Raw genomic sequence first — 25016 nt, forward strand, 5'->3', positions numbered from 1 at the left:
CCTCTCTGGCGCTCACTGTGCTCAGCTGTGAGGCCGCTGGGACCCCCTCCAGTCCCACCAGTGGCCCCTGAGTGGAAATGCCAGCCTGTCCCGGTTGAGAGTCAGCCCCTGGGGAGGTGCCTTCTCCCGGCCGCACCCATCCCTACACATCCCCCACTGGTCCCAAAGCTGGTGTGTGGCCGCAGTCTCTGTTTGCTTGAGGGCCTGAGCAGTGCGCTGGCACTGTGACAGGGCATGTGATGTTGGTCAGGTGCACAGCCTGGCCAGGCACCTTGCCAGCCTCCCACAGACGGGAGGTGGAGGACGCCTACAGATTTGGTGCTGAGGTCCAGGGGCAGAAAGAGGGGTATTGTTCTCGTCTGGGGCCTGGGAAGGAGGGGAGAGGGCGTTTGTTGTCTCGGATATTCAAGTGTTCCGTTTCCCCCCCGCCCTCTCTTCCTCAGCGGTCAGGGGTTATCCGTTGGTGGGATCGCTTTTCTTCGTGGACTTCCCATCAGTTCTATGATGTCCCCACCATGGGGACCATGGTTTTCTCTCTGATGGCTGAGTGAGGCGCGTGGCACTGCAGACCATCTGGGAAGACGACCCGGGGGATGGATGGTTGTGGGTGGCATCCGGCTTTGGGATGGGATGAGGGCCTGTGACCTGGGGGCCACTGGTGGGCACTCGGCACACCCAAGATGTTCAGGCCCATCTCGCCCCGTCAGGCAGTCTTCCCCTAGCCCCCCACCCGCCTCCCCTCTCCCCATCCAGAAGGGGTTTCCCTCCGCTCTATCCGTGGCATGGGTCACGCACAGTTCAACCCTGGATTCCTCCAGTGGCTTGGCCTTTCTAAAACCCTTGTTCTGGGGCTCGTTCCCCAGCAGGGACAGGTGGGGGTTATGGCTGGCGTTCTGTTGCCAGGAAGCTTCCTGAACACGCCAGTGTTTCTCCCAGCTTCTGCCCCGGGACAGTGAGTGCTCCCAGTCTATTCATGCCCTGTGGCTCTGGACGGTTCCTTGCGTGTGGCTTTCCCTGTGTCCTCTCTGTCTGGCTCTTCACCATCTGCCGTGGCTAGCTTGTGCACATGCAGCAGATCTAAGGAGTTTTTTCCTCCCCTGCTCCCCAGCCATACAGCCTCCGTCTGGGGGGGGGGCAGCAACCCGGAGCCTTTTCAGGGAGTTCTGTGTTGGAGAGCAAAGGTGGTCGTCCCATCCCCACACAAAGCCATTGTTTTGTGTGGTCTGTTTTGGAACTGATTCCATAGCAGTCCTTCCTTCAGGCTGCCTTATTCTTTTTAATGGCTGCATAGTATTCCATCAAATGGCCTTAAATCCTTTTCTTAACCCATCCTCTACTGCTGGACACTTAGAACATTTCCCATCATATTTTGGAAATGCTGCAGAGAGTAAATATCCTTGAACATACATCTTTGTGTGCCCACGTGGGGAATTATATAGGGAAAATACCTAGAAATAGAAATGCTGAGTTTATGTCTTCTTAATTCTGGCCTTTGCCCAGTGTCTCTCCATAGAAGTTGTGCCAGCAGCACTCCCACCAAGCAAGTCCTGGCCCCTGTTCCACCCCTTTGGGAGGTGTTTCTAATCAGTTTCATTTGGCACCAAGTCACAGAGAATCCAGGCATGCCGGGACCTAGTTTGCACCTCCTCATCCTGTTGTTTTGTTCCCACTGGGCACTCAGGGTCCTGGGAAGGGCAGTGTGTGAGCCAGGCTCATTCAGCCTGCCAGTCCTTGAACCTGGTCACCTTGCTCCTGTCTAGCGCTCCTGCACACCTGGCCTTTCTCCTCTGTACTCCCTGTGCGGGAAGGGCCTGGCCACCTGGCTTGAGCTCCCGGCTTTAAATAACGGGTCTGAAGAGCAAAATAGTCTGAGGGGTAAATTGCACCGTCTTTTTCCTTTCAGCACCTCTGCCAGGTCAGACACAATATTGTACCAAAGGTCAGGCAGCATCTCGGTTCTTCCTGCCTGGCGAAGCCTGACGCACGTGCCCCCAAGGCCAGCGCTTCGCCTGACACGCTGCCCAGGACGCGTCCCTTCCAAGCTCAGCCGCTTAGCCTTGCACACTGCTGGACTGGTCACCGCCAAGCTCAGGGCTGGCTCGTCACTCCCCGGCCCAGAAACTGTTGCTTTAGGATCAAGTCCAAACCCCATGGCTGGTTCGTCTCCAGCTGTCTCTCCCCAGTGTCTTCACGTAACCTCTCCTTTGAGAGCTCTGTCCACCCAAGCACGTGGGCGGCCTCACCCCATGCCTCTGTTTTTGCTGTCTCCTCTGCTTGGAATGTCTTTTCGTGTGTCCCGTGCCTGTGACCCTTTGTGGCTTGGCGTCACTGGCTTCCAGAAACCCTCTCTCCTCCCCTCTTCCCCTCTCCCCTGTAGCTGGATTACTCCCCCTACCCGCACCCCAACATGGCAACACGGCCCTACTCTATTATCACCAGTCACCCAACGTCTATGTCCACTTTTGAGCCCCGGGGGCGGGGTGGGATGTGGCTGCCCTGTGGCTAAAGACACCACACACACGGGCATACACACACACACACACGGGCATACACACACATACACACGGGCTGTCACAAACACATGGGCATACACACACACACACACATGGGCTGTCACACCCACATGGGCATACACACATACACACACACACACACGGGCTGTCACTCTCCCTGGTCTCGTGCTGTCTGGGAGGCTTCAGGCTGGGCGCTCAGACACTTGAGAGCTCTCTGGAATACAAACGAGGTTTCATTAAGACCAAGGCGCCTGCTGGTGGGAAGCCTCACTCTCCCCCGGAGCCATTCGGGAAGAGTTAGAGGCAGCAGTGGTGCAGGGTGTCGTCTAGATGCCCGGCAGGTTTGAGGGGGGATGGAGAGGCATGTAGTGATGGCAGAGAAAAGTCTCGGGCTGCCTGTGGACTTAGTTGAGCTGGCGGGTGGGCGTCTGTCTCTGACCGGGAGCCATCATCTGTCTGTCGGTCTTGTGCCGTCCTTCTAGCTCTCTTCCCTCTGCTCTGTCCCACCGCCCCGGCGAGGTTGTCCTGTGCGGTCATTGTGCTGTGCACGCGCTCAAGGGCAGCAGGCCCGGGGCCCCTGTGTACCGGTCTGGCTCCATTCAGTACCTGAAGAGCTATCTTCTTTGTTTATCACATCGTGGAACCAACGAATCCTAGAACTTAGAGTCAGAACGGATGTTTTAAATGTTATTCTGACTCTTTGGTTTATAGATGAGAACAAATAGCTTGTGACCTTCAGAAGCACACGTAAAGTTAATGATGATTCTAGGACCTGAACCCAAATTCTAGACTCTGCCTGTACCTTAACTTTCACAGTGTCTCAGAGTCCTGGTGCTGAGATCAGGACTATCCCAGTGCTGTGGCTGGCCTGACAGAAGTGGTCTGCCAGTGATCAGAAAGTATAAACTGTGGCCGACTGTCAGGGCCAGTCGCACAGGTTGTGTCCTGCACGCATAGGTCAGTAGACTGCAAATGACACTCTGTGTGACAGGACTTGACAGTCCATTGTGTATTCTGGTATACATGAATATATGTATTCTGGTATGTTCTGGATGCTGCCACAACCTTCTCTTGGCTCCTGAGAGCCCACTCTCAAGGCTTGCTGCAGGAGTCAGACCCAGCCTTGTTCCAGATCCCACTGCCTCTTTGCTGCTGCTACTGCTGCTGCTAAGTTGCTTCAATCATGTCCGACTCTTTGAGACCCCATAGACGGCAGCCCACCAGGCTCCCCTGTCCCTGGGATTCTCCAGACAAGAACACTGGAATGGGTTGTCATTTCCTTCTCCAATGCATGAAAGTGAAAAGCCTCAGCATATGATTGTTGAGCAGCTTCGCATGCTAGGGTTTAGCTAGGGCCATGGCTGCCTGGCACGTTGTGTGACATCACAGCACTGGGGCCTAGCGTGGATTCTTCAGGAGTATGTTTGATTCGTGGTTTTCTGTAAGCTGTAATGAACAGGCAGGTATTCGGAGTGGTGTCAGAAGGCTTTGCCTGGGGGCCCTCGGGTTCTGGCCTCGGTTGATGACAGGTGTCAGTGGTTTGCCCAGAGGATTGATTGGTGGTTCTCCCAGAAAGCTCTGCTCAGCCCGGCTCGTGATCTCATCGTCACCTGGAGCCGCCCTCCCCGTGACAGTTCTCACTCTCTGCAGAAGCGCTGTGTGCCTCTGAAGGGAGCGTTGCTGCTGACGCTGCTGCAGTCTTAGACCTCCCTCTGGGGGCCACCCTGCAGCGCCCACGGCCTCCCGCCTGTGCACCCAGCACGAGTCCTTCCCTCGGTGCCGCGCAGCTCCTCCTCACAGAGGCCGCTGTGGACTCCGGCGTCTGGCCACGTCATTTGCCTGCTCTCCCAGGAAGTGGCTGTCTTCAGTTGTATCAGTTTGTCTGGACCCAGGGGTGGGGACAGACGCAGACTGCCCCAGGTCCCTGGGGGCCTTTGGAAGCAGGGCGAACCAGGGTGCAGTCCCTGGGGAGGTAGGAGGAGCAGGTGAGCCCACAGCCTTTTCTCTTTTTTTTAGCGTTTCCCTGAGCTGACCCCATGTGCAGATGCCTGGCCTCACGGCAGAACCACCAGGCTAAAGGCCTCAGCTTGACTTGGCAGAACATGAGAAAGGCTTATTGCTTTTTTCCTTTTAAAATAAATTCTAAAAGAAAGTTTTCAGATTTAAGAAAATGTAATATTTTTTTTGCAAGTCACAGAATTAGATCATGACACCAAGAGTCAAAGACCCTGGGGCCCTCGATTCCCAGTATAGTTTTCTTTGCACTAAACCATCATGACTTGATGCTTAAGGAGAGGTTCCACCTCACCTCCTGGTTATCCGTGGGCCCATGTTAAGAGTGCCCAGTCTTTTCTGTTTTATGTAAATAAATAAATAACGGAAAATTCTAAAAAATGAATGAACCTGAGTGACCCGGGCTTGCAGCTACAACTGAGATGCTGCTTTTTGTTTACCCAGGTTTGCCACTGTTTCACTGACTGGAGGGCTCTGGAGCCAAAGTGCATGGATTCAGATCCTAGCTTGGCTACTTCCTAGCTGGGAGAGCCTGGGCAAAGTACTGAGGGTCTCTGAGCCTCAGTTTCTCTGTCCAGTGGGGCTGCTCATAGGACCTACTGCATAGGGTTGTTGTGACCAGTAAAAGGTCAGTTCCTGCAAGGTGTCGGACATTGTCCTGCACTTGCTGAGTGTTTAGGAAAAGTCAGCTGCTCTCATGATGACTGTTGTAACTGTCAGTAATAGTAACACATCCTAGCATCCTGCCAGGACCCCCATCATGATATCAAGACCAGAGGAACCAGAAGCTTCCTGGCTTTCACCCACCACTCGGTGTGGAAGGAGCCTGCTAAACGGCCAGGCTTTGTGGCATCAGCTCAACCATCCGGGCTCGGGTCATGCTCTCAGGAAGAGCCAGAAGGAGTGAGATTATGCTGAGTAAGCCCAAGGTCACCTCCGTTCCCGTAAAAACCCCCGCAAGTAATTTTTAACAGCCACAGGGAAGTAATTTCAGTTCTTCCTTAGTGTCCGTTTGCTGGCTGTTAACTGAAACGCAGACCTTGACTCCTGGGAGTCTGCCTGGAGAGTGTGTTCTGTGCGTGGCATGTGGAGTCTATCTGATGCTGATGCTTATTTGCTTCTGGAACCACGTTATGACCTGGATTCTGAAATCCCCCTGGGGTCAGCACAGAAGGTTGTTGTCACTCCCAAGGGATCACTGCCACTATCGGTTGATGGCTGCCAGGGCCATGCGGTGGGGGGGTGGGCGCACGGTGGCATTGGGTCCCATTTTCCCTTTGTGATCCACTTCACGTGGGAAGTGGAGTCCTAGACAGGGTGAGCACCAGGCAGGCCACAGGGCAGAGCAGGAACTGCAACCAGAGCCTTGCTGTTTAGTCCAATGCTTGCTTCCCGCCTCCCCCGCACCCCTTAGAAACTGAACAATACCATACACAGAGAAGAGCGTGCATGCTGTGAGCAGCTTGATGACTTTTTGCCACAGAGATAGGCCATGTACCTAGCACCCCATCAAGCAGAAGAGCAGTGCCACTCCCCTGAGCCTGGTCCAGCCCAGCCCTGCCCGGCCCTGCCCTGCCCCTTTCTGTCCTCAGCCTTGGGCAATGAGCTCCCTTCCTATTCACGGTGCAGAGCTCCTGTCCTCCCACATGACATCCTCTTCCCAAGGTGGGGGACAGGGCCGCTGGAGGGAAGGAGACTGATTACCAGACCAAGAGATGGACTTTCTTCAGCCAACTGGGTGCTGTCAAATCCCTTGTTTCAGGAATGACTTGCAACCTGGTTCCCTTCCCACCCCCGAGCCGACCACTTTTCCTGGCCAGCAGGAATTTTTCTGAAATTCTTCTACAAAGCTCCTCTGTGTCTCCCTCCAGGCTGCAGGTTAACGTGCAGAGAGCTTGGTGGGGGAGCGGGCACTTAGCTCACCCAGCCCTGCACGTGCTCCCCTGTTAGCATCCACGTGCTGTCCTCTGTCCAGCCTCCGTGGAGGTTGAGAGGCCCCGAGGACAGGGCCTCTGGCTCCTCCCGCTGTGGGGCTTGCCTCAGTGTCTGCTGGATGTGACTGCCCAGGAAACCATCTTTCAAACAGCCGGCCACCTGGAGACCCAGTAGGAGACCGCTTGTTCATGGGAGGTCTGGGCAACTCCCAGCCTCCCCATGCTCCTCCCCCTCTCTGGCCCCAGGCTTCGGTCTGTTTGCTCTTCTAGACCTGCCCAACTCAGCTGTGCACAGATGAGGCTTACAGAAGCCCAGCCTCACAAGGGGGGAAGGCAGGATTGTACCGAGTCTGGCAGCTTCAGCTCTCTTAACACATGTAACCTCTTCCCAGCAGTGACCTTTGCTTGACAGAGAAGGAAGCTGAGGCCCAGGGAAGAGCCGGGATGCCCAGCTTGCTGTGCAGTGGCCCTTCCTCCATCCCAGCTACCCCAACCCTCAGAGGCGTAGATTTCCACCTGTCCATCACGTTTGAATCCCCAGTCCTCCTGTTGGGGTTAGAGGACACAGCCCAGTGGGCAGGCTTCCCCTTCCTGGGCCCTGAGCGTGATACGGTGAGGCCGTGCCCGGGCCCTCCCTCAATCCAGAGAACCAGGGCCAAGGCAGGTGGCATCCTGGACACAGAAGCTCCTGGTGCAGATGATGGCCAGGTTAGTTTTTGTGTTTATTTTTTCCTGTACTTTTCGTATCGTATCTCGGAAACCATTATCTGATCCAAGGTCTCAAAGACTTACACAGATGTGTTCTTCAAAGAGATTTATAGTTTCAGCTCTTACTTCACAGGATTTTTATGTAAAGAAATGGTATTTGTGAACCACTGTATGCAGTGGCCTGCATGTAGCCAGTCCTGGGCAAAGAGGAGCTGCTAATATTTCAAATTACGATCAGTTATTGTATTGATTATCATCTTTACCCTGTCCTCTCTCATTGTGTTTCCCATCTAGGGGGCTGCCTCCTGCTCCTTCCTGAAAGTTCGTGTTGCTGTTTGAACTCATTTCTGGCACAGTTGGGGGGATGGGGAGTTGAAGATGGAGGATTTCATTACTTCCCCCACTCCCCCCATTTCCCCCCAAACTTTTTTTTTGCCTTTTTTTCAAGTTGGTTTATTTTTAATTGGAGGATAATTGCTTTACAGGATCGTGCTGGTTTCTGCCATACCTCAACGTCAATCAGCCATGTGTCCCCTCCCCCTTGAGCCTCCCTCCCACCTCCCTCCCCACCCCTAAACATTTTGTTTTGGAAAATTTAGAAACGCTTGAGAGGCTGTGGCTTCACTGGCCTCACCGGCCAGCAGCTTGTGGGCGCTCCGCTCTCACCCATGTCTCACCTACTTCCCTCCCCCGCCCCCTGCGCCTGATCGTCGTGAAGCAAGTCCCAGACATTGTGTTTACTCTGTAAATTGTGGCAGTACACATCTCTAAAATATGAGTCACCACTTTCTCTTCTTTTCATTGAACTAGAGTTGATTTACAGTGTGTTGATTTCTGCTCTGTAGCACAAAGTAGAGGATGCGTGTCTGATGTTATACATATATATATATATATTCTTTTTAAATATTTTTTTCCATTATGGCTTATCACAGGATATTGAATATAGTTCTCTGTGCCCCTGTTGCTAAGTCGCTTCAATCGTGTCTGATTCTTTGCATCCCCATGGACTCTAGCCCGCCAGGCTCCTCTGTCCATGGGATTCTCGAAGCAAGAATACTGGAGTGAGTTGCCATTCCCTTCTCCAGGGGATCTTCCTGATCCAAGTATCAAACCTGGGTCTCCTGCATTGCAGGCAGATTCTTTACCATCTGAGCCTCCAGGGAAGCCCCAGTTCCCTGTGCTACCACTCTCTAAAGAGACCTGTGGCGTTTGGGAGAAGTGGGCCAGAGCCCTGTTATCTCCTGAGGATCCAGGGGGCGGGTCCTGGGTGCCTCACCTGCTGCCCTGTGAGGAGCAGGCAGCTGGGCTCCGTCAGGACCCGAGTTGCCTGTGGAGGGTGGCTGCCTGCAGCCTGGGCTGCTGTGGGCGGGGGATTGTGTTGTGCCCCAAATGTCCGCGGGGTCAGCCTGGGGCAGAGCAGCCCAGTTGCTGACCCCCAAGTGCAGAGCCGGCCTGGCCCCTCAGTCTGCTGGTCGGGGCAGGGCGCAGCAGTCTCAGAGGCCTCCAGTCAGGTTGGGCCCTAAGAGTCCCTATGCCACAGAGTCATGAGCATCCTTTTTGTTTTATATCTACCAACTCTTTTTTTTTTTTTTGAATTTTTATTTATTTTGGTTGCACTGTGTAGCTTGCAGGATCTCAGTTCCCCCACCAGGGACTGAATCTGGGCCATGGCAGTGAAAGCACCACCTCCTAACGATTAGACCCCAGGGAACTCCCCCTACCCTTTTCATATCTGTCATCTTGTTGTCCACACAGTTTCCTGGGAGAGGTTTTATTCAGAAGGTACATTTACCCACAGGAAATGGAATATCAGAGATGTAATTCCAGGTTCTTCTTCACAGATATAAAGTGACAGAGGCAGGATTTGAACTCAGGACTCCCACCTGCATTTGTCTTCAGAGGAGAGCAGATCCACGAGTTGCACTCCTGTTCCTTTCCAGGCTGTAAATGTGGAGGAAACAGGATCTCCTGTGTTCATCTCAGTCCTCTCATTTGGCTCAGATTCTCTGTGGGGAAACCTCGACCCCAACCTGCCTCCTCCCCAGCCCGGCAGAGGGCCAGGTGCCCCTCTCAGCTTCACAAACCCTTGGGCCTTGGGGAGCATCTGGCTGATCTGTGCCCCTTTGTCGGTATTATCTAAACCTCCTCCTGGCCCTGCTGACCCCAGGCTGTGTATTTCTGCATTTCTTTTGCCTTGGCTTCTCAAAGCCAGGCTCCCCTAGTAAACTTCCAGAATCCCTTTCTAGGTGTTCGAGACAGGCCTTCTAACAGAAATGTGTTTACCATTTGCCATGGAGATGGTTTGGGCCTTTATTCCTCCAAGTGGTGATAAAATGATACTGAGCGCTCACCCTTCCAGCAGTTTGTTTGGTAATTTTAAGAGACTTGTGAAAAATGCATGAGGCCCGCGATACAATAGATAAGCTGAAAGGCTTGGAAGAAAATCCGCTTGTGGATAGTGGGGTGATTGGAAAAAAATCCTTCTTTGTCCTAAAAGAGATCGTGTTCAGGAATAATTCTTCTGTTAATCCTGATGCTTTCAACCCGGGTCCAAAGCTTGTTGGCGCCTGCTTGTCAGATCTTTCCCACTTTGGTTTCTTCTAGCATCTTTGGCTTCCGTTCACGTCTTAATGAGCCTGAGTTCTCTCTATAGAGGCCACTGCCCTAAATGAACAGAAATGGGACCAGAACAAGCTTTGTGTTATCTGCCAACTCTGCGGACAGACTTCTCGGTACTGCAGTGGGGACATTTGAGGAGAGAGGGGGTCATGGTTTACTGGACCTTGGTGGATGGAGGGAGAAGTGGGCCAGCCTGGCGGAAGCAACGTCTCCAATGCTGCCTCCCCTTTGAAGGAAGGCAGGGAGCGTGTGTGTCCCTGCCGTTACCTGCAGTGTCTCTGCCATGTGGCTGCCCGTCTTGTTGCAGAACAGCGTCATGCGTGGCCTTGAAGCATGCCGCATAAACACTGCTCCTAGGCTTCTCCAGCTTACACTCGCAAGTCACAGATGAGGAAATTGAGACAAGAGATGCCAAGTGGCCCATCCAGGGTGACAGTGGGAGATGACTGCAACCGGGGGCCGGGGTTTCTTGGTCCCTCGCTCTTCCCTCTGTGCCAGGCTGCTCCCTGCGGGTTCGGGGATAGGGAGGTGGGCAGCGGTGGTGAGGGCATCACGAACTTTTAGTTCATAACTCAGAACGTGAATATATCAGCCAGATCGAGTGGGGAAACCCTCGAAGTCTGTCATTTCTCCATTGTTTGCGCCCTATACATGATGCACTGTGGGTGATGCGAAGTTTGTTGAGTGGATAACCTTTTCTTTTTCTTTAATCCTTAGTGTAGAGTTTAATCTGCTTTAATTGAATCATAAAGCTCGTGTGTGTGCCTGTTAAGTCGCTTCAGTCATGTCTGACACTTTGTGACCCTAGGGAACGTAGGCCTCCAGGCTCCTCTGTCTATGGGATTCTCCAGACAAGAACACTGGAGTGGGTTGCCATGCCCTCCTCTAGGGGATCTTCCCGACCCAGGGATTGAACCAGCGTCTCTTATGTCTCCTTGCGTTGGCAGGCAGGTTCTTTACCACTAGCGCCACCTGGGAAGCCCTGATCATAAAGTTCATCATAATCTAATTCCAAGTAATCTCTCAAAGTTTACCTACGTTATTCTCTTAGATTCACCCTTCAAACTGTATTTTTTAAAAAATATTTCAGCATTTCATTTTTATTTATTTTTATAATTAATTTGCATTGGAGTATATGTAGTTGCTTTACTTGAGTGGACGACGTTTTAACATGAGGACATTGGTCTGATTGCTATCATACATGTCAGTCTTGGTATCTCATTAGTGACAGGCCCTGGTGTCAGTAGAGGCCTCCTTCCGAGGAACACGCTCTGGGGAAGGAACCGTGCCGACAGGGAGAGTTGTCTCTGGGGATCCGGCAGCAGAGAGGTACAGGCGCACAGTGAGGCTGCAGCTGTAGGAGAGAGAACGGCTTCTTGGCTTGAGGAAAGCCCTGGATAGACCTTCCTGAACGACACCTCAGAGCTCGTCCCCACGTCCCCTCTGGGTCCAGATGTGGGCTCTGCCTTACCAGCCGCTGGCCCATCTGTGTGAGCCAGGCAGCAGCCCAGGCTCTCAGGAAGAAGAGGCATGAAGGCACCTTCTCTTCTGCACTTGGGTCTGCAGACGCGTGCTGGAGAGGACCTTCTGGGGGCGAGAGCGTGTAGGCCCCATGGACCTCACAGGTGTGAGGACGGGAAGACGGCCTCCTCAGATGTGTGTACTGGCCACCCCTCGGGAGCAGAGACATTTAAAAAAAAAAAATTCAAAGACACCAATGAGCCCATCACCAGATACTCTGGTATGGAACACCAGGCGGGAGCAGATTTCAGAGAGGGAGATATGAATCTCTGGCTTTTGTGTTGAGAGCTCTTAAAAATGATTCCTAGGAACCAAAATAGGTTCACTGAAAAAAAAAAAAAGAATAATCCAAATGGCGCACTCTTTTTGCTGATAAGGTTTGCTAGAAAAGAAGCATTATGGCTTTTCCCCCCCGGCCTCTGCTGACCTCACAGACGGAGCTTTTGGAGTCGCAGGGGAGGGTGAATTAAGCTGGTGTGTTTATTCCCTGGGGCTCCCACAACAAAGTACCACAGACCGAGTGGCCTAAAACAATAGAAGGTCATTCTCTCAGTTAAGGAGGCTGGAAGTCTGAAGTCAAGGTGTCTGTGGGGTTGGTTCCTTCTGAAGGTCCTGAGGGAGAGGGTCATGGTGGCTGTGGCCATCCTTGCCTTGCAGCTGACCTCTCACGGTCTCCATCTTCACACAGCCCTCTCCCTGTGTGTCTCTGTGTCCCCATTTTCCTTGTCTTGAAGATACCAGTCGATGGATGAGGGTCCATCTGAATCCAACATGACCTCATGTTAACTTGATTCCCTTGTGGCTCAGCTGATAAAGAAGCCACCCACAATGCAGGGTACCTGGGTTCGATCCCTGGGTTGGGAAGACCCCCTGGAGAAGGGAAAGGCTACCTAGTCTGTGGGGTCGCAGAGTCGAACATGACTGAGCGACTTTCACTTTCACTAACTTGATTCCATCTCTGAAGACATTCTTTCCAAACATGGTCACGTTCACAGGGACCAGGGGTTAGGACTTGAACAGATTTCGGGGTGGGCGTGCACAGTTCAACCCACAGTAACAACAACAGCTGGTGAATGGCCTTCCTTACACCCAGCCTCCTCTCTGAACCCATTTCCTGTTAGGCCAGCATCCCCCACATTCGTCCTTAGCATCATAAGAGTTTTAGGGCCAGAGGGATGGTCTCTTTTACTTTGTCTGCCTGACAAACTGCTCTTGCCCACTGACTTGGGGCTCCTGGAGTCATAGAGGTGCCACATGGCAGGGCCACGATCCCTGTGTGTGTTTTTTTTTCCTGGAAACATCTTCCTGTGTCTTTTGTTGAATTCCTGTTACAGATAATGGTTTCTTGTTCCTTATGTGCCTTAATGTTATTTCCCCAAGAAGACTGTTAAGACTAATAAAGACTGTGAAGACTAATCTTATCACAGTTCTGCTTGCCTGTCCACAATCTACTGTGTAACTAGTGGGTGTTAATAAGCAGTTGTTGGAGTGGGCACCCTAGGGTCAGGAGGCTGGTCCATGCCACCTATCTCATCACCTTCTCACAGATCTACAGAATCCTGGCATCCCACTCTCCCCAGCCCTGCCTCAGAAGCCTTATCAGGGCAGGGTCCTGGCCACTCTCACTGAGCGTAACCCACCCCAGGAGCAGGGCTGGTTTCTGGTGAGGCTCGATCCAGGAGTTGAACCAGCTGATCAGAACCCAGTGGTTCTTTTCTAAGCTCTGCTTTCTCAGTTTGGGCTCTGTTTTGAGCTTGGCTGCACCAGGCCTGTCTCCTTCAGATCTTAGGATGACTGCTCCCAGCTGCCCAGTCTCCCAGCTTCCTCTTGTCCTCCAGGAGGGAGAGTGTCCCAGCATTCCCAGCAAGTGCTGAGCCTGCCTCTGGTTGGACGGACTCTGGTCTCATGTCTTCTCCTGAGCCAGCAGCCCCAGGAGGTGGAAGGCACTGATTGGTCTAATCAAAGTCATGTGATCCCAGTGGGGCTAAGTGGATGGATCCTGTGTCCTGAGACCAGGTGATGGCTCAGCCAGAAGTCAGGGCTGGTGGGAGGATGGGGAACAGAGGGATGGATGTGGGGAGGGCACATGGGATGAAATCTTGCTTGTCATCCCCGTTTCAGCATCAGTCTCCCTTCTCTAACCAGAAGAAGTGTGTTTTCCTTCCAGGAATACATCGATGCCCACCCGGAGACTATTGTCCTGGACCCTCTTCCTGCCATCAGGACCCTGCTTGACCGGTCCAAGTCCTATGAGCTCATCCGAAAGATTGAGGCCTACATGAAAGGTACGGACTCGAGTGGCTCGGCCCCGATGGCAGTCGGCCCACCTCATGGACATAAGGCGGTCCTTGCATGGGTGAGAGATGGGGTCTGGTCGTTTTAAGCACATTAACACAGGAAGCAGCTGTACATTCTGGGGAGGGCCTTTCCTTCTCCCTCCGTGACCGGCAGAGTTAGGCAGTGAAAGCCCCAGGGTGCTTTTTGGGAGAGTAGCTCCAGCCACTTCAAGACAGATTTGTTTTGTTGTCTTAAACCCATGCGTGTGATGAAATATCCAGATAACACAGTGGTTAGAGAGCAGAAGTGTGTGAACAGCTCAGTGGCAGGCGGGCGAGGGGAGTTATGTAACCAGGCAAAAGAGACAAACAGAGAAATTAGAGGCCTTTAATCAAACGCATGGAGATTTGTCATGTGGCGGCTGGACCTCATGGGGGTACGTGTCGTTCTCGCAGGCCAGAACCTCCCTCTTAGCTGCGGGAGTGTCTCCTGCCAGCTGCCGGCTCCTGCCCCAGAGGACTCACACTCCCTGTGTTCCCGGGCAGGGCAGCACCAGAGATGTCAGACCGCCTTCCGAAGGTGTCTGTTTATGCGAGAAGGGCGTTTCAGAAAGATTCATGCTCAGTAAGCTCTTAATTCTCCGCCTGGTCCACACAGTCCCTGCATAGAGTTCTTTTAAAAAAACAAAAATTTTTTTTAAAGTGCTTTTCCTGGGCCCTGGGGCTGGGTGAGGGTTCATCTCTGAGGCGGGAGAGGCAGCCCCTGTTCCTGCTATCCAGGTCGTGTGTGTGTGGCTTCAAGGGGCTGCCTTGAACCCCGACCAGGGTGGTGACTTGGCCCCAGGTGTGTGTTGTTCGTGTGATGCTGGGCGCCTTGGCTCACAGGACCAGCATGGGAGTTAGGAGCAGCGTTTACTGGATATGTGCTGAGTGCCCAGCACTGGACTTAGCCTTCCTCTTACCTTCTTCCTGCTGGTGCTTATCAGGGTGAGCCAGGTCATCCTCCCCGGGTGGCAGAGGAGGTCCCGAGAGGTTTGCTAATGTACCAGCATCACACAGCCTGGAAACCGCCCAGTCAGAATCTAGCCAGGCCTCTCCTCCTGAGGCTCCCCATCTCCTAACACCTAAGCTTGACTTCCATGTCTGTAGTCAGAGGGCCCTGGGTCTAGCAAGCCCCTGGCATGGATGCAGTCATGGACCCTGGCCAGGGGAGTCAATGCCCACTTGGTTCTCTGCTCTGCGCAGGCGCTGGGTACTGGACCTGGCCATCCTGGAAGAGGTCTTAAGGCCCCTTGCTCTGGTGGCTGGCCTTTACCAGGAAGCACAGAGCACGGGCATGAGCTTGGGCAAACTCCGGGAGGTGGTGAGGGACAGGGCGACCTGGCGTTGCTGCAGTCCATGGGGTCATGAAGAGTCGGACATGGCTAGGGGACTGAACAACAACAACGAGCCTGGACGTGACTTCCTGGAAGGCCCCAAAGCAGGCAGGCTTCTTCAGCATGCCAGCAGCCTTCCCCCCTTGGGTCTGGAGTGACGAGTGACCGTGTCAACTTCTGTTCTCTTTGCATTCCTTCTCTGGGTCCAACTGGAGGAGAAAGATCCATAGTGATGTTTTGGCCGAACGATGCTTCTAGAAAGGAAATCTGCCTCTTCCTAGGAAGAGTGTGCGTTGAATGCCAGCTATTTGTGAAGGGACGGGAGATGACCGTAAAAGATGAGAAGGCCCAGTTAATGGGCAGAGTTGCAGGTCAGCAGAGGCAACACGTCATTAGAAAAGCTTTCTGATGGGATTAGGGAGGGTACCGCTGAGCAGGCTTTTTTAGAGCAAAATGCTCAGACTTTGAGGAGGAGACAGACTAAGGTTGGTTCCAAATCTTGCTGCCTTGTGGTCTTGGCCAGTTCACTTGACCTGACCTTGCCTGTTTTCTGTAAGATGGATAAAAAGTGGTTTATCCACAGGGCCCAGGGTCAGGGTACCTGGGATGATGTCTGAAGTGCTCTTAGCTCGGGCCTTAGCCCATGGCGTCACCCAGCAATGGGGTCCACTCTTCCTGCTCCTGTTACACTGGAAAGGGCTGAGCTGTCCAGATTGGCTCTTAAGAGTCTGTCTCTGTGTTTATGAGCAGAGAAACAGAGCTGGGGGTCAAAGGTGAACCCAGATCTAGTGCGTGAGTGCTTGAGTTTGGGGGCGAGACTGCAGGGCGCACGGGAAGCAGGGCTAACTCTCGGGAGGGCAAGTATTGAGGGGGTACAGCCTGGGCCTCCCAGACAGGGCAGAGGTATGAGCAAAGCAGGGAGGGAGCTGAAGTGGGTACTTGTGTCAACTTGTGGACCACCGGTCAGGGGTGTGGGGACTTGGAACACCTCGGGCAGTGGGGGACCCCATTCATGAGCAGCCTTTGAATGTGTGTGAGCTGGTGAGTGAGACGAGAAGGCATGTTAGACAGGCAGTGCAGACACGGCCTAGGGATGGATCTTGATGGCCGTCACCTGTATCCTGTTGTGAAGGGTGACCCCCACAGGTGTGAGGGGCGGGTGACCGGCCCCCAGTGGGGACACAGGACAGACCCCACTCAGCTCAAACACAAGAGAGGTCATCACGGGGGTGTCCCGCTAGAGGGCCCAGCGAGAACTTGTTGACCCAGGTCTCAAGACAGGCTTGGTCCTGAGCCAGCAGGAATTGTGTGGGTGGGCCGTGACTGCTGCGCCCGGGGTTTTTCCTTATCGTGCGCACCGAGCCGGGCTGGTGTTCTTCCAGGAGGGTAGGCAGCGGCTGGGGCTTCCTGGAGCCTTTTCCTGCCCACCCGGGGCAGTTCACTGCTGGCTCCCACGGCCCGTCCTCCGAGGCGGGGCCCTGCATCTGTGAGATGCAGAGCACCTTCTCTGGGAAGCGCATCGCCGGCCGCCCCCCCCCCGCTCCTGCTGTTCCTAGAGGCCCTGCAGTAAAGGGCCGTAATTACCCTCTTAAGTTCCTCAGTTACAGCCGTCCAAGCGACACCACTTTTGTGTTGGGAGAAGGGGCTTGGCAGAGGCTCCTGGGAGTTGTCACCCGTCCCACCCCCGTGCCAAGGTGGCCTTCCCTGTCCTCAGAGAGCCCGGATGGCTGCACAGAAGACGGCAGTATGGAGGAGGCGCTGCAGGGAGGGACCAAGGCCCCCTGCTCTGCAGTGGGGGTGGCCTGGTGGGCTGTGACATGTGGGGAGGGTCCCCCGGGGATAGCAGGCAGAGCCCTTGGACTGCGGCGGGCCATCCGTCTCCATGCAGAGCATCAGCTCCCAGCCTCACCTGTCTGAGGACCTCGGTGTGGTTGGCACCATCTCAGTTCCATGCTCCCAGAGTTCATAGTTTCGAATTCAGAGCTTGCCAGGGGAGGCCGGCCCCTTCCTGCCTCAGACCTGTCCGTCCCAAACCAACAGACAATTGCTGCCACAGTAAAGACCTGCGGGAGGGTGGATTAAATGAGAGGGGCTTCGTTCTCTCTCACGGAGAAGCCCAAGTTTCCCCAACTCGTTATTCTTCAGGTGTGGCCCCTCCTGGTCCAGGGTGGTGCTGAAACTCCACCTGCCACACCCACAATCTAGACGTTAGGATACAGAGGGACTAAGAACGAGGAAGCAAAGGGAAACAGCCCAGGCTATCTTTTAAGGAGAAGTTCCAGAAGCTACAGTGATACCCTGTTCACATCTCAGTGGCCAGAACTGAGTTACCTACTGAAGTGCAAGGGAACTGGGGACTGTGGTCTTTATTCTGGGCAACCGTGTGCCCAGCTAACATACAGCATGAGGTCGGTAGGCTTACAGAGGGACCCACCCCAAGGTGCCTGGGCCACAGGTTTCCCACATGGATGATTTCTTCTGGGCGTGGCTGCACCCACACCCTTTACCAGAGGCACAGATGGCCCTGAACTTGGATCCAATTCAAGCCCAGGATAAGAGCTTCCTGGAGCTTGAACATTGCCTGCTGCAGGCCTAAGGGCAGGTGGGGAGGCTGCGTCACCAGCTAAGATTGCTAGACACACATCTGCAGGCCTCGTCTCTCATGGGCACCTGCTTTGCTGCCCAGGGCTGGGGTTTTGAGGTGGAAGTCCAGAACCCAAGGCCTGACCCCGCCGCCCCACGCAATCCCAGACGAGGCTCTCGCTGGCTCCTAAACTGGCTGGAGCGACGGCTGATAAAGCTGGGTTGTGACTGGATGATGTGGGTGTGTGTCCTTGGCCCCGGGGGCAGCAGGTGGTAGACAGTCTCAGACCACCGAGTGGAGGGCACAGAGGCCCTTCCGAGACGGCTGTGGACACAAGGAAGCTCCCCCGGCACCTCCCACACACGCATACTCTGGGAGGTGACAGATGGCCATCGGATGCTGGGCCTCCCTGGGGAAGGGGGGTGCCCTCTGCAGATCGAGCATCTCTGCCTGTGGGTTTTGTGGGAATTTAATCAGGACTCATCTTGGAGGCCATTTGGGGGCTGGGTTAAATTGTAATAATCTAGACACCAAGCTGGAGAAGGCAATGGCAACCCACTCCAGTACTCTTGCCAGGAAAATCCCATGGACGGAGGAGCCTGGTAGGCTGCAGTCCATGGGGTCGCGAAGAGTCGGACATGACTGAGCGACCTCACTTTCACTTTTCACTTTCATGCATTGGAGAAGGACATGGCAACCCACTCCAGTGTTCTTGCCTGGAGAATCCCAGGGATGGGGGAGCCTGGTGGGCTGCTGTCTATGGGGTTGGACACGACTGAAGCGACTTAGCAGCAGTAGCAGTAGCAGACACCAAGCAAAGAGAAAATAACTTGCCGAAGAGCCTGGGAAAAATGATCCCCACAGAGCATCTGCCTCAGGTGGGTGTGTGTGGTCGAGCCGGGGGGCTCTCACTCAGGGATGGGGCTGGCTGGCCGCCCTTGGAGAGCTGCACAGGGCTGTTGGTGGGAGAGGAGACAGCAAGAGAGGCCTTGGAGTTGAGGCCCATGCCCCGGGTCTGCTTGCAACCCCTGTGTTGTGCGGCTTGCAGGTCCCTGTTCCTCTGGGGCCGGTTTGTCAGCGCTCAGGTGGCTGACTCTGGGGGCACTGGCTGCATGCCAGGCACTGTATTAGCTAATCTAATCCTCACAATGGCACTGTGGTTACCCCCTAGAGCGGTGAGGTTACTGATGTCCCTTGAGTCTAATTGGCTAAGGCCACAGAGCTACTGCGTGCAGAGCTGGAATCCGAACCCACGCCCTTGGCCAGCGGTTCCTGAATCCGGCTTCTGGCCCCAGCATGGACTGCCTCTCTTCACCTGCACTTGGGTTGTGGACGCGCTCGGGGCTCTGGCCCTGCTCCTGGGCGCCCCCTGGTGTCCAGGCAATGGCATTGTCCAGACAGGGTCCCTGCTTCCGTCATGGAGTCTCAGCCTCCTACAGTTTATTGAGGAAACGAAAGTCCTGTCCTTTTTGAGGTTAGTGACACGTGGTAGTGGAAAAGAACAGGGTTTGGCACTGACAAGCCTGGGCTCAAATCTCAGCCCTGCTGGTGTGGCCTGGGCAGTCACTGGGCCTCTCCTGAGTCGTCTGCTCATCTGTGATGCGGGGGTTGCCTTCCCTTCAAGTTGGGGGGTGGCAGCGGAGGGTGTGGGGAAGGCCTGGCCCTGCGCGCTGCAGTGGGCATGGCCCACAGCTGGCACCCAGGTGCTCTCAGCTCCTCTCCTTGGTCCCACAGGGCGCCCGGGGCTTGGGTGGGAGGCACGCGGCAAAGCTGGTGGTTAGTAGGAGGGCCTGGAGTCTTGGAGGACGAAGAGGAGAATGATGTAGCCCCCAAGGACCATTGCTCCTGAGTCAAGGTCAGCTTCCAGCCCTGCTCTTGTGCAGGAGGCTGGAGTTTTGGATGAACCTGCCAGGAAAATGCTTCACACACCTCGCGAGTGAGCTTGTGAGGAGCTGACCCCTGAGACAGCTACCTGCCCGGCCCCCCAGGTGTCGGCCTGCCCATCCTGCAGGACCGGGGTCTGGTGCGAGGGAACCTCCAGCTCAGTCCAGGGCTCTTGCTGGAGAAGCCATACCTCCAATGTTTAGCCCTTTCCTCCTGGGTTATGGGTCCCCCTTCTTGTTTTTGTCATGCTTCTGAGAAGAAGCCTGCTCCACCCAGCACACCCCAGGAATTGCTAGACTGGAAGGCCGCTCTCCCCGAGGCCTGCACAGTAACTGGTCCTGAGTCCCCTCTGTCAGCATGCAGGACTCTGATTGTCGGTGACTCTCACACCTGTTGATCCCCCTCCTTTCTTCCCAGAGACCGCCCGTCTTTAAGTATGGAATCCATCCTTCCAGGCCCTTCTCATACATGTGCAAATACGTGTGTGCTTACAAAAAAAAAAAAAAAGAAACAGCATCCTATTACTTGTGTTCTCATATAACTTGCTTTTTCTCCACTGAATATATGTCTTGGCTTCTTTCCATGTCAGCCCGCAAAGATGAAGAGGAGTAGGTCTGATCTGCCCTTTTTGATGGCAACATCATATTTCAGCACGTGCTTGGGAAAAAAATCATAGTTTATTCAATTATATTGACCTCATTGAGTCATTCCAGTTTGATTTGGATTTTTTCTTCTAACCAACTGAGCTGCAGTCAACACAGGTCTCTGCAGAGTTCTGTAAAGTTAATCCCTAGAAGTGGAATTTCCCAAAGACTACTGTAAACATCTCTCACCTTGTGGATATTGCTGGATTGTTCTTCAAAACGTTTGAACAAATTTTCTGCCCCATTGTAAATGGCTGCTGGAGAAATGATAACTTTGTCTGGCTTTCATTTACACTTCTGTTATTGACCAGATTGCACATTTCTTCATGTGTCTGTTGGCCCTTTGCGTTTCTTCTGTGTATGAATCTTTTCATGTTAGTTGCCCATTTTTCTCTTGGGTTGGGGGTCTTTTTCTTATTCATTGGTTAGAGCCACTTTTGGGATTAAAGATATTGTCTCATTTTTTCTTTAAGATTTTTTTTTATGTGGACCATATATAAAGTCTTTATTGAACTTGTTACAATGTTGCTTCTGTGTTGTGTTATGGTTTTTTGGCCAGGAGGTATGTGAGATCTTAACTCCCCAACCAAGGATCGAACCTGCACCTCCTGCATTGGGAGGCAAAGCCTTAACTAGTGGACCACCGGGGAAGTCCCATGTGTCATTGTTTTAAAATATGGACTGTTTCGTTGCTGGCAGCTTCATCTTTGCACTGGGCCAAGCTGACATTTTCTATTCTGCTTTTAGAATGTGTATGGCCAGAGAGAGCACTTCAAATATTTTTTAAAACGTTTTGAAAATGAAAAAGGCTGCTGCGTTTTGGGAGTCAGAGCTGAGTGGGGCAGCAAGCCTTTGGGTCCAGAAGGGGCCATAAATCAGTGCAAACAGCTGCCACAGAGTTAATCCGCGTTTCCAGCAGCCGTTTCCATAAGCTGGAACGGGACTCAGGAATGTCCCTGTCTCCGCCAGCCTGTGTCTGGCTTCCTCAATCCTGGCCTCGAGCATGCCCGGAGCAAGTAGCACTGTGTCCCCTCAAGATGAAACAAGTCATTTGCTGAGTCAGACGGGAGGGAGACTGCTTGTCCGGCTGACCAGGACCATGTCAGACAGGGCCTGTCAGACCTGTGGCCTTTGTTCCCCTCTGTCTGTGCCCAGAAGCCACCCCCTCCAATAATTTCAAGCTGCTTCCCCAAGCAAGCCTGTAGCTGGCGAGCCAAGGATCAGGCTGCTAGCAGGGAGGTGGCAGCTGCAGCTGGGCCTAAGCGAGGCCCTTCAGAAGCCTCCAGGGAGCAGGGTAGGGACTGTAGCCACTACTGAAATGCACCCACCCCACTACCTAGTGTCTCCAAATAGCACAATGAAGGTCCCTCCTTGAAAACGCTTAGTAACCAAGCCTGTGAGTTTCCTATTGCTGCAGGACAGGTCACTACAAGCTGAGTGACTTTCGGTAGCTTCACCCCCGCCTCCCCCCGGCCTGCTGCTTGTTATCTCACAGTTTGGTAGGTGAGAATTCTACCTGACCTGGTTGGTCTCTGGTTTCAGGATGTCACAGATGGGAATCAAGGTGTCAGCAGGGCTGAGTTCTCATCCGAACGCCCTGAGGAAGAACCCGTGCCCGGGCTTCCGCTTGTTGGCAGTGAGCACCCAGTTCCTGCGGCTGTAGGACTGAGGTGCAGTGTCCCTGCGGGCTGTCAGCAGGGGGCGCTCTCTGAGAGAATACAGGCCCCCGTATGCATCCTAATGGTTCCCTCCACTTTCAAGCAGTCTCGTCGTGTCCAGCCCTCCTGGTGCCCCAGGTAGCCCCGCACAGCACTCCTGCCAGGCCCCCTCTCATCCCCTCACCCCCTGCCCTATGTAAGTGGCAGGGAGACAGCGTGAGCCTGTCTACACCTGGGACGTGCCACCTCTCTCTGCTTCCCCTCAGAGGGCTCTGGGGAGGGGCACCGTCGGAGCTGATTCCAGGCCCTGAGGCGCCCCCAGGTCACTGCCTGGTCTGCGTGACCAGGGGCCTGAGTGGACGGAGCCCAGACCTTTCCTCACATGCGGTGTCCTCACTTGACCTTCCGAGGTATCAGGCCCTTCTTCCCCTCAGACACGCCAGGTGAACTGGACAGTGAGCAGTGCCCAGTCGTGCCTGGGGAAGGCTCGCCCCAGGCTGCCTCGGGACCCAGCTCCCTTGCAGGGCTGGCCGTGAGCCTCGCTCACCCTCCGGCTCTGTGTGAGCCCCTCTGGGCCCGAGCAGTGGACAGGGCCTCTCTCCTCCCTTTTACCAGAGGGGGTACCACAAGCAGCACCTGAGACAGCCCTCGCTCCAGAGGGGCCCTCGACCCCATCGTGGGTTCAGAAGGGACGCCCAGGCTGGACCTCAGTGCCCAAGGAGGAGGGGCCCAACGCCGACTCATGGCAGTCAAGCCTTTCGTGGCGCTTCTCCCTGCACGGCCGTTCACGGTGACTCCGCTGGTCCTCACGTCTTCACCAGCAGCCTGGGGAGTAGGTACCAATGTTATTCAAACCACCCCCCACCCAGTTCTTGGAGATATAGAAACAGAGGCACAAAGAGGCGGCCAGCCCAGGGAGAGAGAGTAGACCTAGCATCAGGACCCTGCCCACCACTGCGTATACCCGTGACCTGCGAGGGGCTCTAAGAATGAGGGTGGGCCTCTCCTGGGATCCAGCCCAAAGCCCTGGCAGATTTCCATGAGGTTCCGGTGAGTCAGGCTCCCCAGTCCCCGCATCCCCAGGGCATGCGGCTGGAACTTTACCGTCTTAAAACGTATTATTTCAATCTCATCTCACCTGGGGCTATGGATGGGTCTGAAGAGGCTTGATGATGTCACCATTGTCCAGGCATTTCCAGCCTTTTGAAGCCTGACACAAATCCCCATGCAGATCCAGGCCCCTGCGCCTCCAGGGGCCCTCGGGCTGCAGGCAGAGCTGAGTCACCTTCGGTAAAGGGAATGCTGAGTGAACTGGAACTAGGTGCTAGGGGACGTGCTGGGTCAGAGCAGGGAATAGTTCCTGAGTGTCGCTGGAGAGGATCAGCGTAGATTGGTTTACTGGGGGGTGGGAGGGGGGTCATGGGGGTCATCCCAGGAAGCACGCCTCCTGAAGCGAGCAAGGTGAGGATGGAGCCCCGCCTGGGGGAGGCATGTGGGGTGCAGTGACTGGATACTGAAGCCCTTCCTGGCCAGGCCAGTGGACGGGACATTATAAGTGGACAGCGGGAGCAGGAGAATCAAGGTCAGGACAGGCAGTGCCCTCTTGATGCCCAGACCTGGCTTCACATCAGAGAGACCAGTTCTCACTTCTGTCTCCTCTCGTCCATGGGCCTATCATCCTTTCCTGACCGCCTCCTCCTGGCCCGGGCCTGCGGTGCTTTCCCACCTCCCACCTGACTGTCCTGAATTACTGGGTGGCTGCCATCGCCACAGGCAAAAAAAACCATCCAGTTTTTTCAGAGCTGCTGTCAGGCTGAAACTTGGTTCCCCCAGAATGTACAGAGAGCGTCTTTCCCCATCTGGGATTCGAGAGCACGGGGCTCCTGCCCTCTAACAGCATAATGGCAGGGGGAAGGCGACTTTGGACTGTCTGGCACCAGATGAGCCATGAACACTGGAGTCTGCAGGTTGGCAGGCAAGGTCCAGCCCGCAGGTCCTGTGGCCACCGTCACCAGGGCTGTGCCAGAACGACAGCGCCACATGGTGGTCAGCTGAGGAGTTGCAGGCCACCGCCGCCTTTCCTACCCTGTGCTGTCAGCTGTGCTCCTCCGTGCTCCCCTTCTCCTTTCGTTTCCAGGCTCGGCTCACTTTTATTCCATCTTCCTTCAGTTCATCTCACACATGTGCACAGAGAGTTCTTTCTGAGGGCTGCCTCCTCTGCGCAGCACTGGGCTAGGGGTCAGGCCAGGTCCCGACCCCAAGGAATGTACCATCCGGTTGCAGAGTCGGAACCCAAACACGTGGGTGTTTAGTAGGGTACCAGAGATGAGCAACTGAACAAGGTAGCGATGCAGGCGAGAGATGATGGTGGAACAGGCAGGACTGTGGGTAGGAGATGCTGGGGGAGTCTGTTAGGGGGCGTCATTGTGATGAGACAGCTTGTTCTCAAGGGGCTGGGCGATGCTGGCTGGGTAGGTTGTTGCCGACTGGTGGGGGACAGAGGAGTCCCAGGGGTTGTGCCGGGGGATGACAGGGAGACCACTCTTCTTGGCGCCGAGGTTTGGCTGGGAGTGAACTTGGTTCTGCCTTCTGAGAGGAGGTGGGAAGTGTAATTGCCGGGGCTACTTCAACAGAGCACCACGGACTGGGTGGCTTGAATTAGAGAAGTTAATTTTCTCACAGTTCTGGAGGCTGGAGTCCAGGATCAAGGTGCTGGCAGGGCTGGTTTCCTCTGAGGCCTCTCTCCTTGACTTGTAGGCGCCTGTCTCCTCCCTTGTCTTCTCATAGTCTTCCATCTGTGTCCTGTCTTCTCTTCTCAAGGACGTTAGTCACCTGTATGACCTCGTTTTCATTTAATCACCTCTTGGAAGGTCCTGTCTGCAAATAAGAGGCACGTCCTGAGATCCTGAGAGTCAGGCCTTCAGCATGTGAATTAACTGGGACACGGTGCAGCCCATGGGCTTCCCAGGTGGCTCAGTGGGAAAGAATCCGCGTGCAGCACAGGAAATGCGAGTTTGATCCCTGGGTCCGGAAGATCCCCTGGGGGAGGGCATGGCAACCCACTCCAGTATTCTTGCCTGGAAAATCCCATGGACAGAGGAGCCTGGGGTCTCCAGTCCCTGGGGTCACAAAGAGTCAGACAGACTGAAGTGAGTGAGCATGCACACACGCAGTGCAGCCTGTAACAGGAACAGGCTGCCGGGAAAGGCTTCGAACCTTCACTCACATCTGACTTGGATGATTATTGAACTGAGGGCTGCCTCAGTATATAGGTGGAAACTTTAAG

The 25016-nt window shown here is 54.4% G+C and overlaps 1 protein-coding gene across 1 annotated transcript in view; it reads left to right on the top strand.

The window, feature by feature from the left end:
• The window catches only part of ITPK1 (inositol-tetrakisphosphate 1-kinase), a 153914-nt gene that overhangs the window by 98365 nt on the left and 30533 nt on the right, over positions 1–25016 (top strand). Inside the window, exon 5 of the mRNA XM_055418412.2 lies at positions 13476–13593. Coding sequence (XP_055274387.2) covers positions 13476–13593 — 118 coding nt within the window. The remainder of the gene's footprint in view (positions 1–13475; positions 13594–25016) is intronic.

Source organism: Moschus berezovskii, chromosome 21 (assembly GCF_049115385.1).
Source record: "Moschus berezovskii isolate FMDL1 chromosome 21, NW_MosBer_1.0, whole genome shotgun sequence".
Taxonomy (NCBI): domain Eukaryota; kingdom Metazoa; phylum Chordata; class Mammalia; order Artiodactyla; family Moschidae; genus Moschus; species Moschus berezovskii.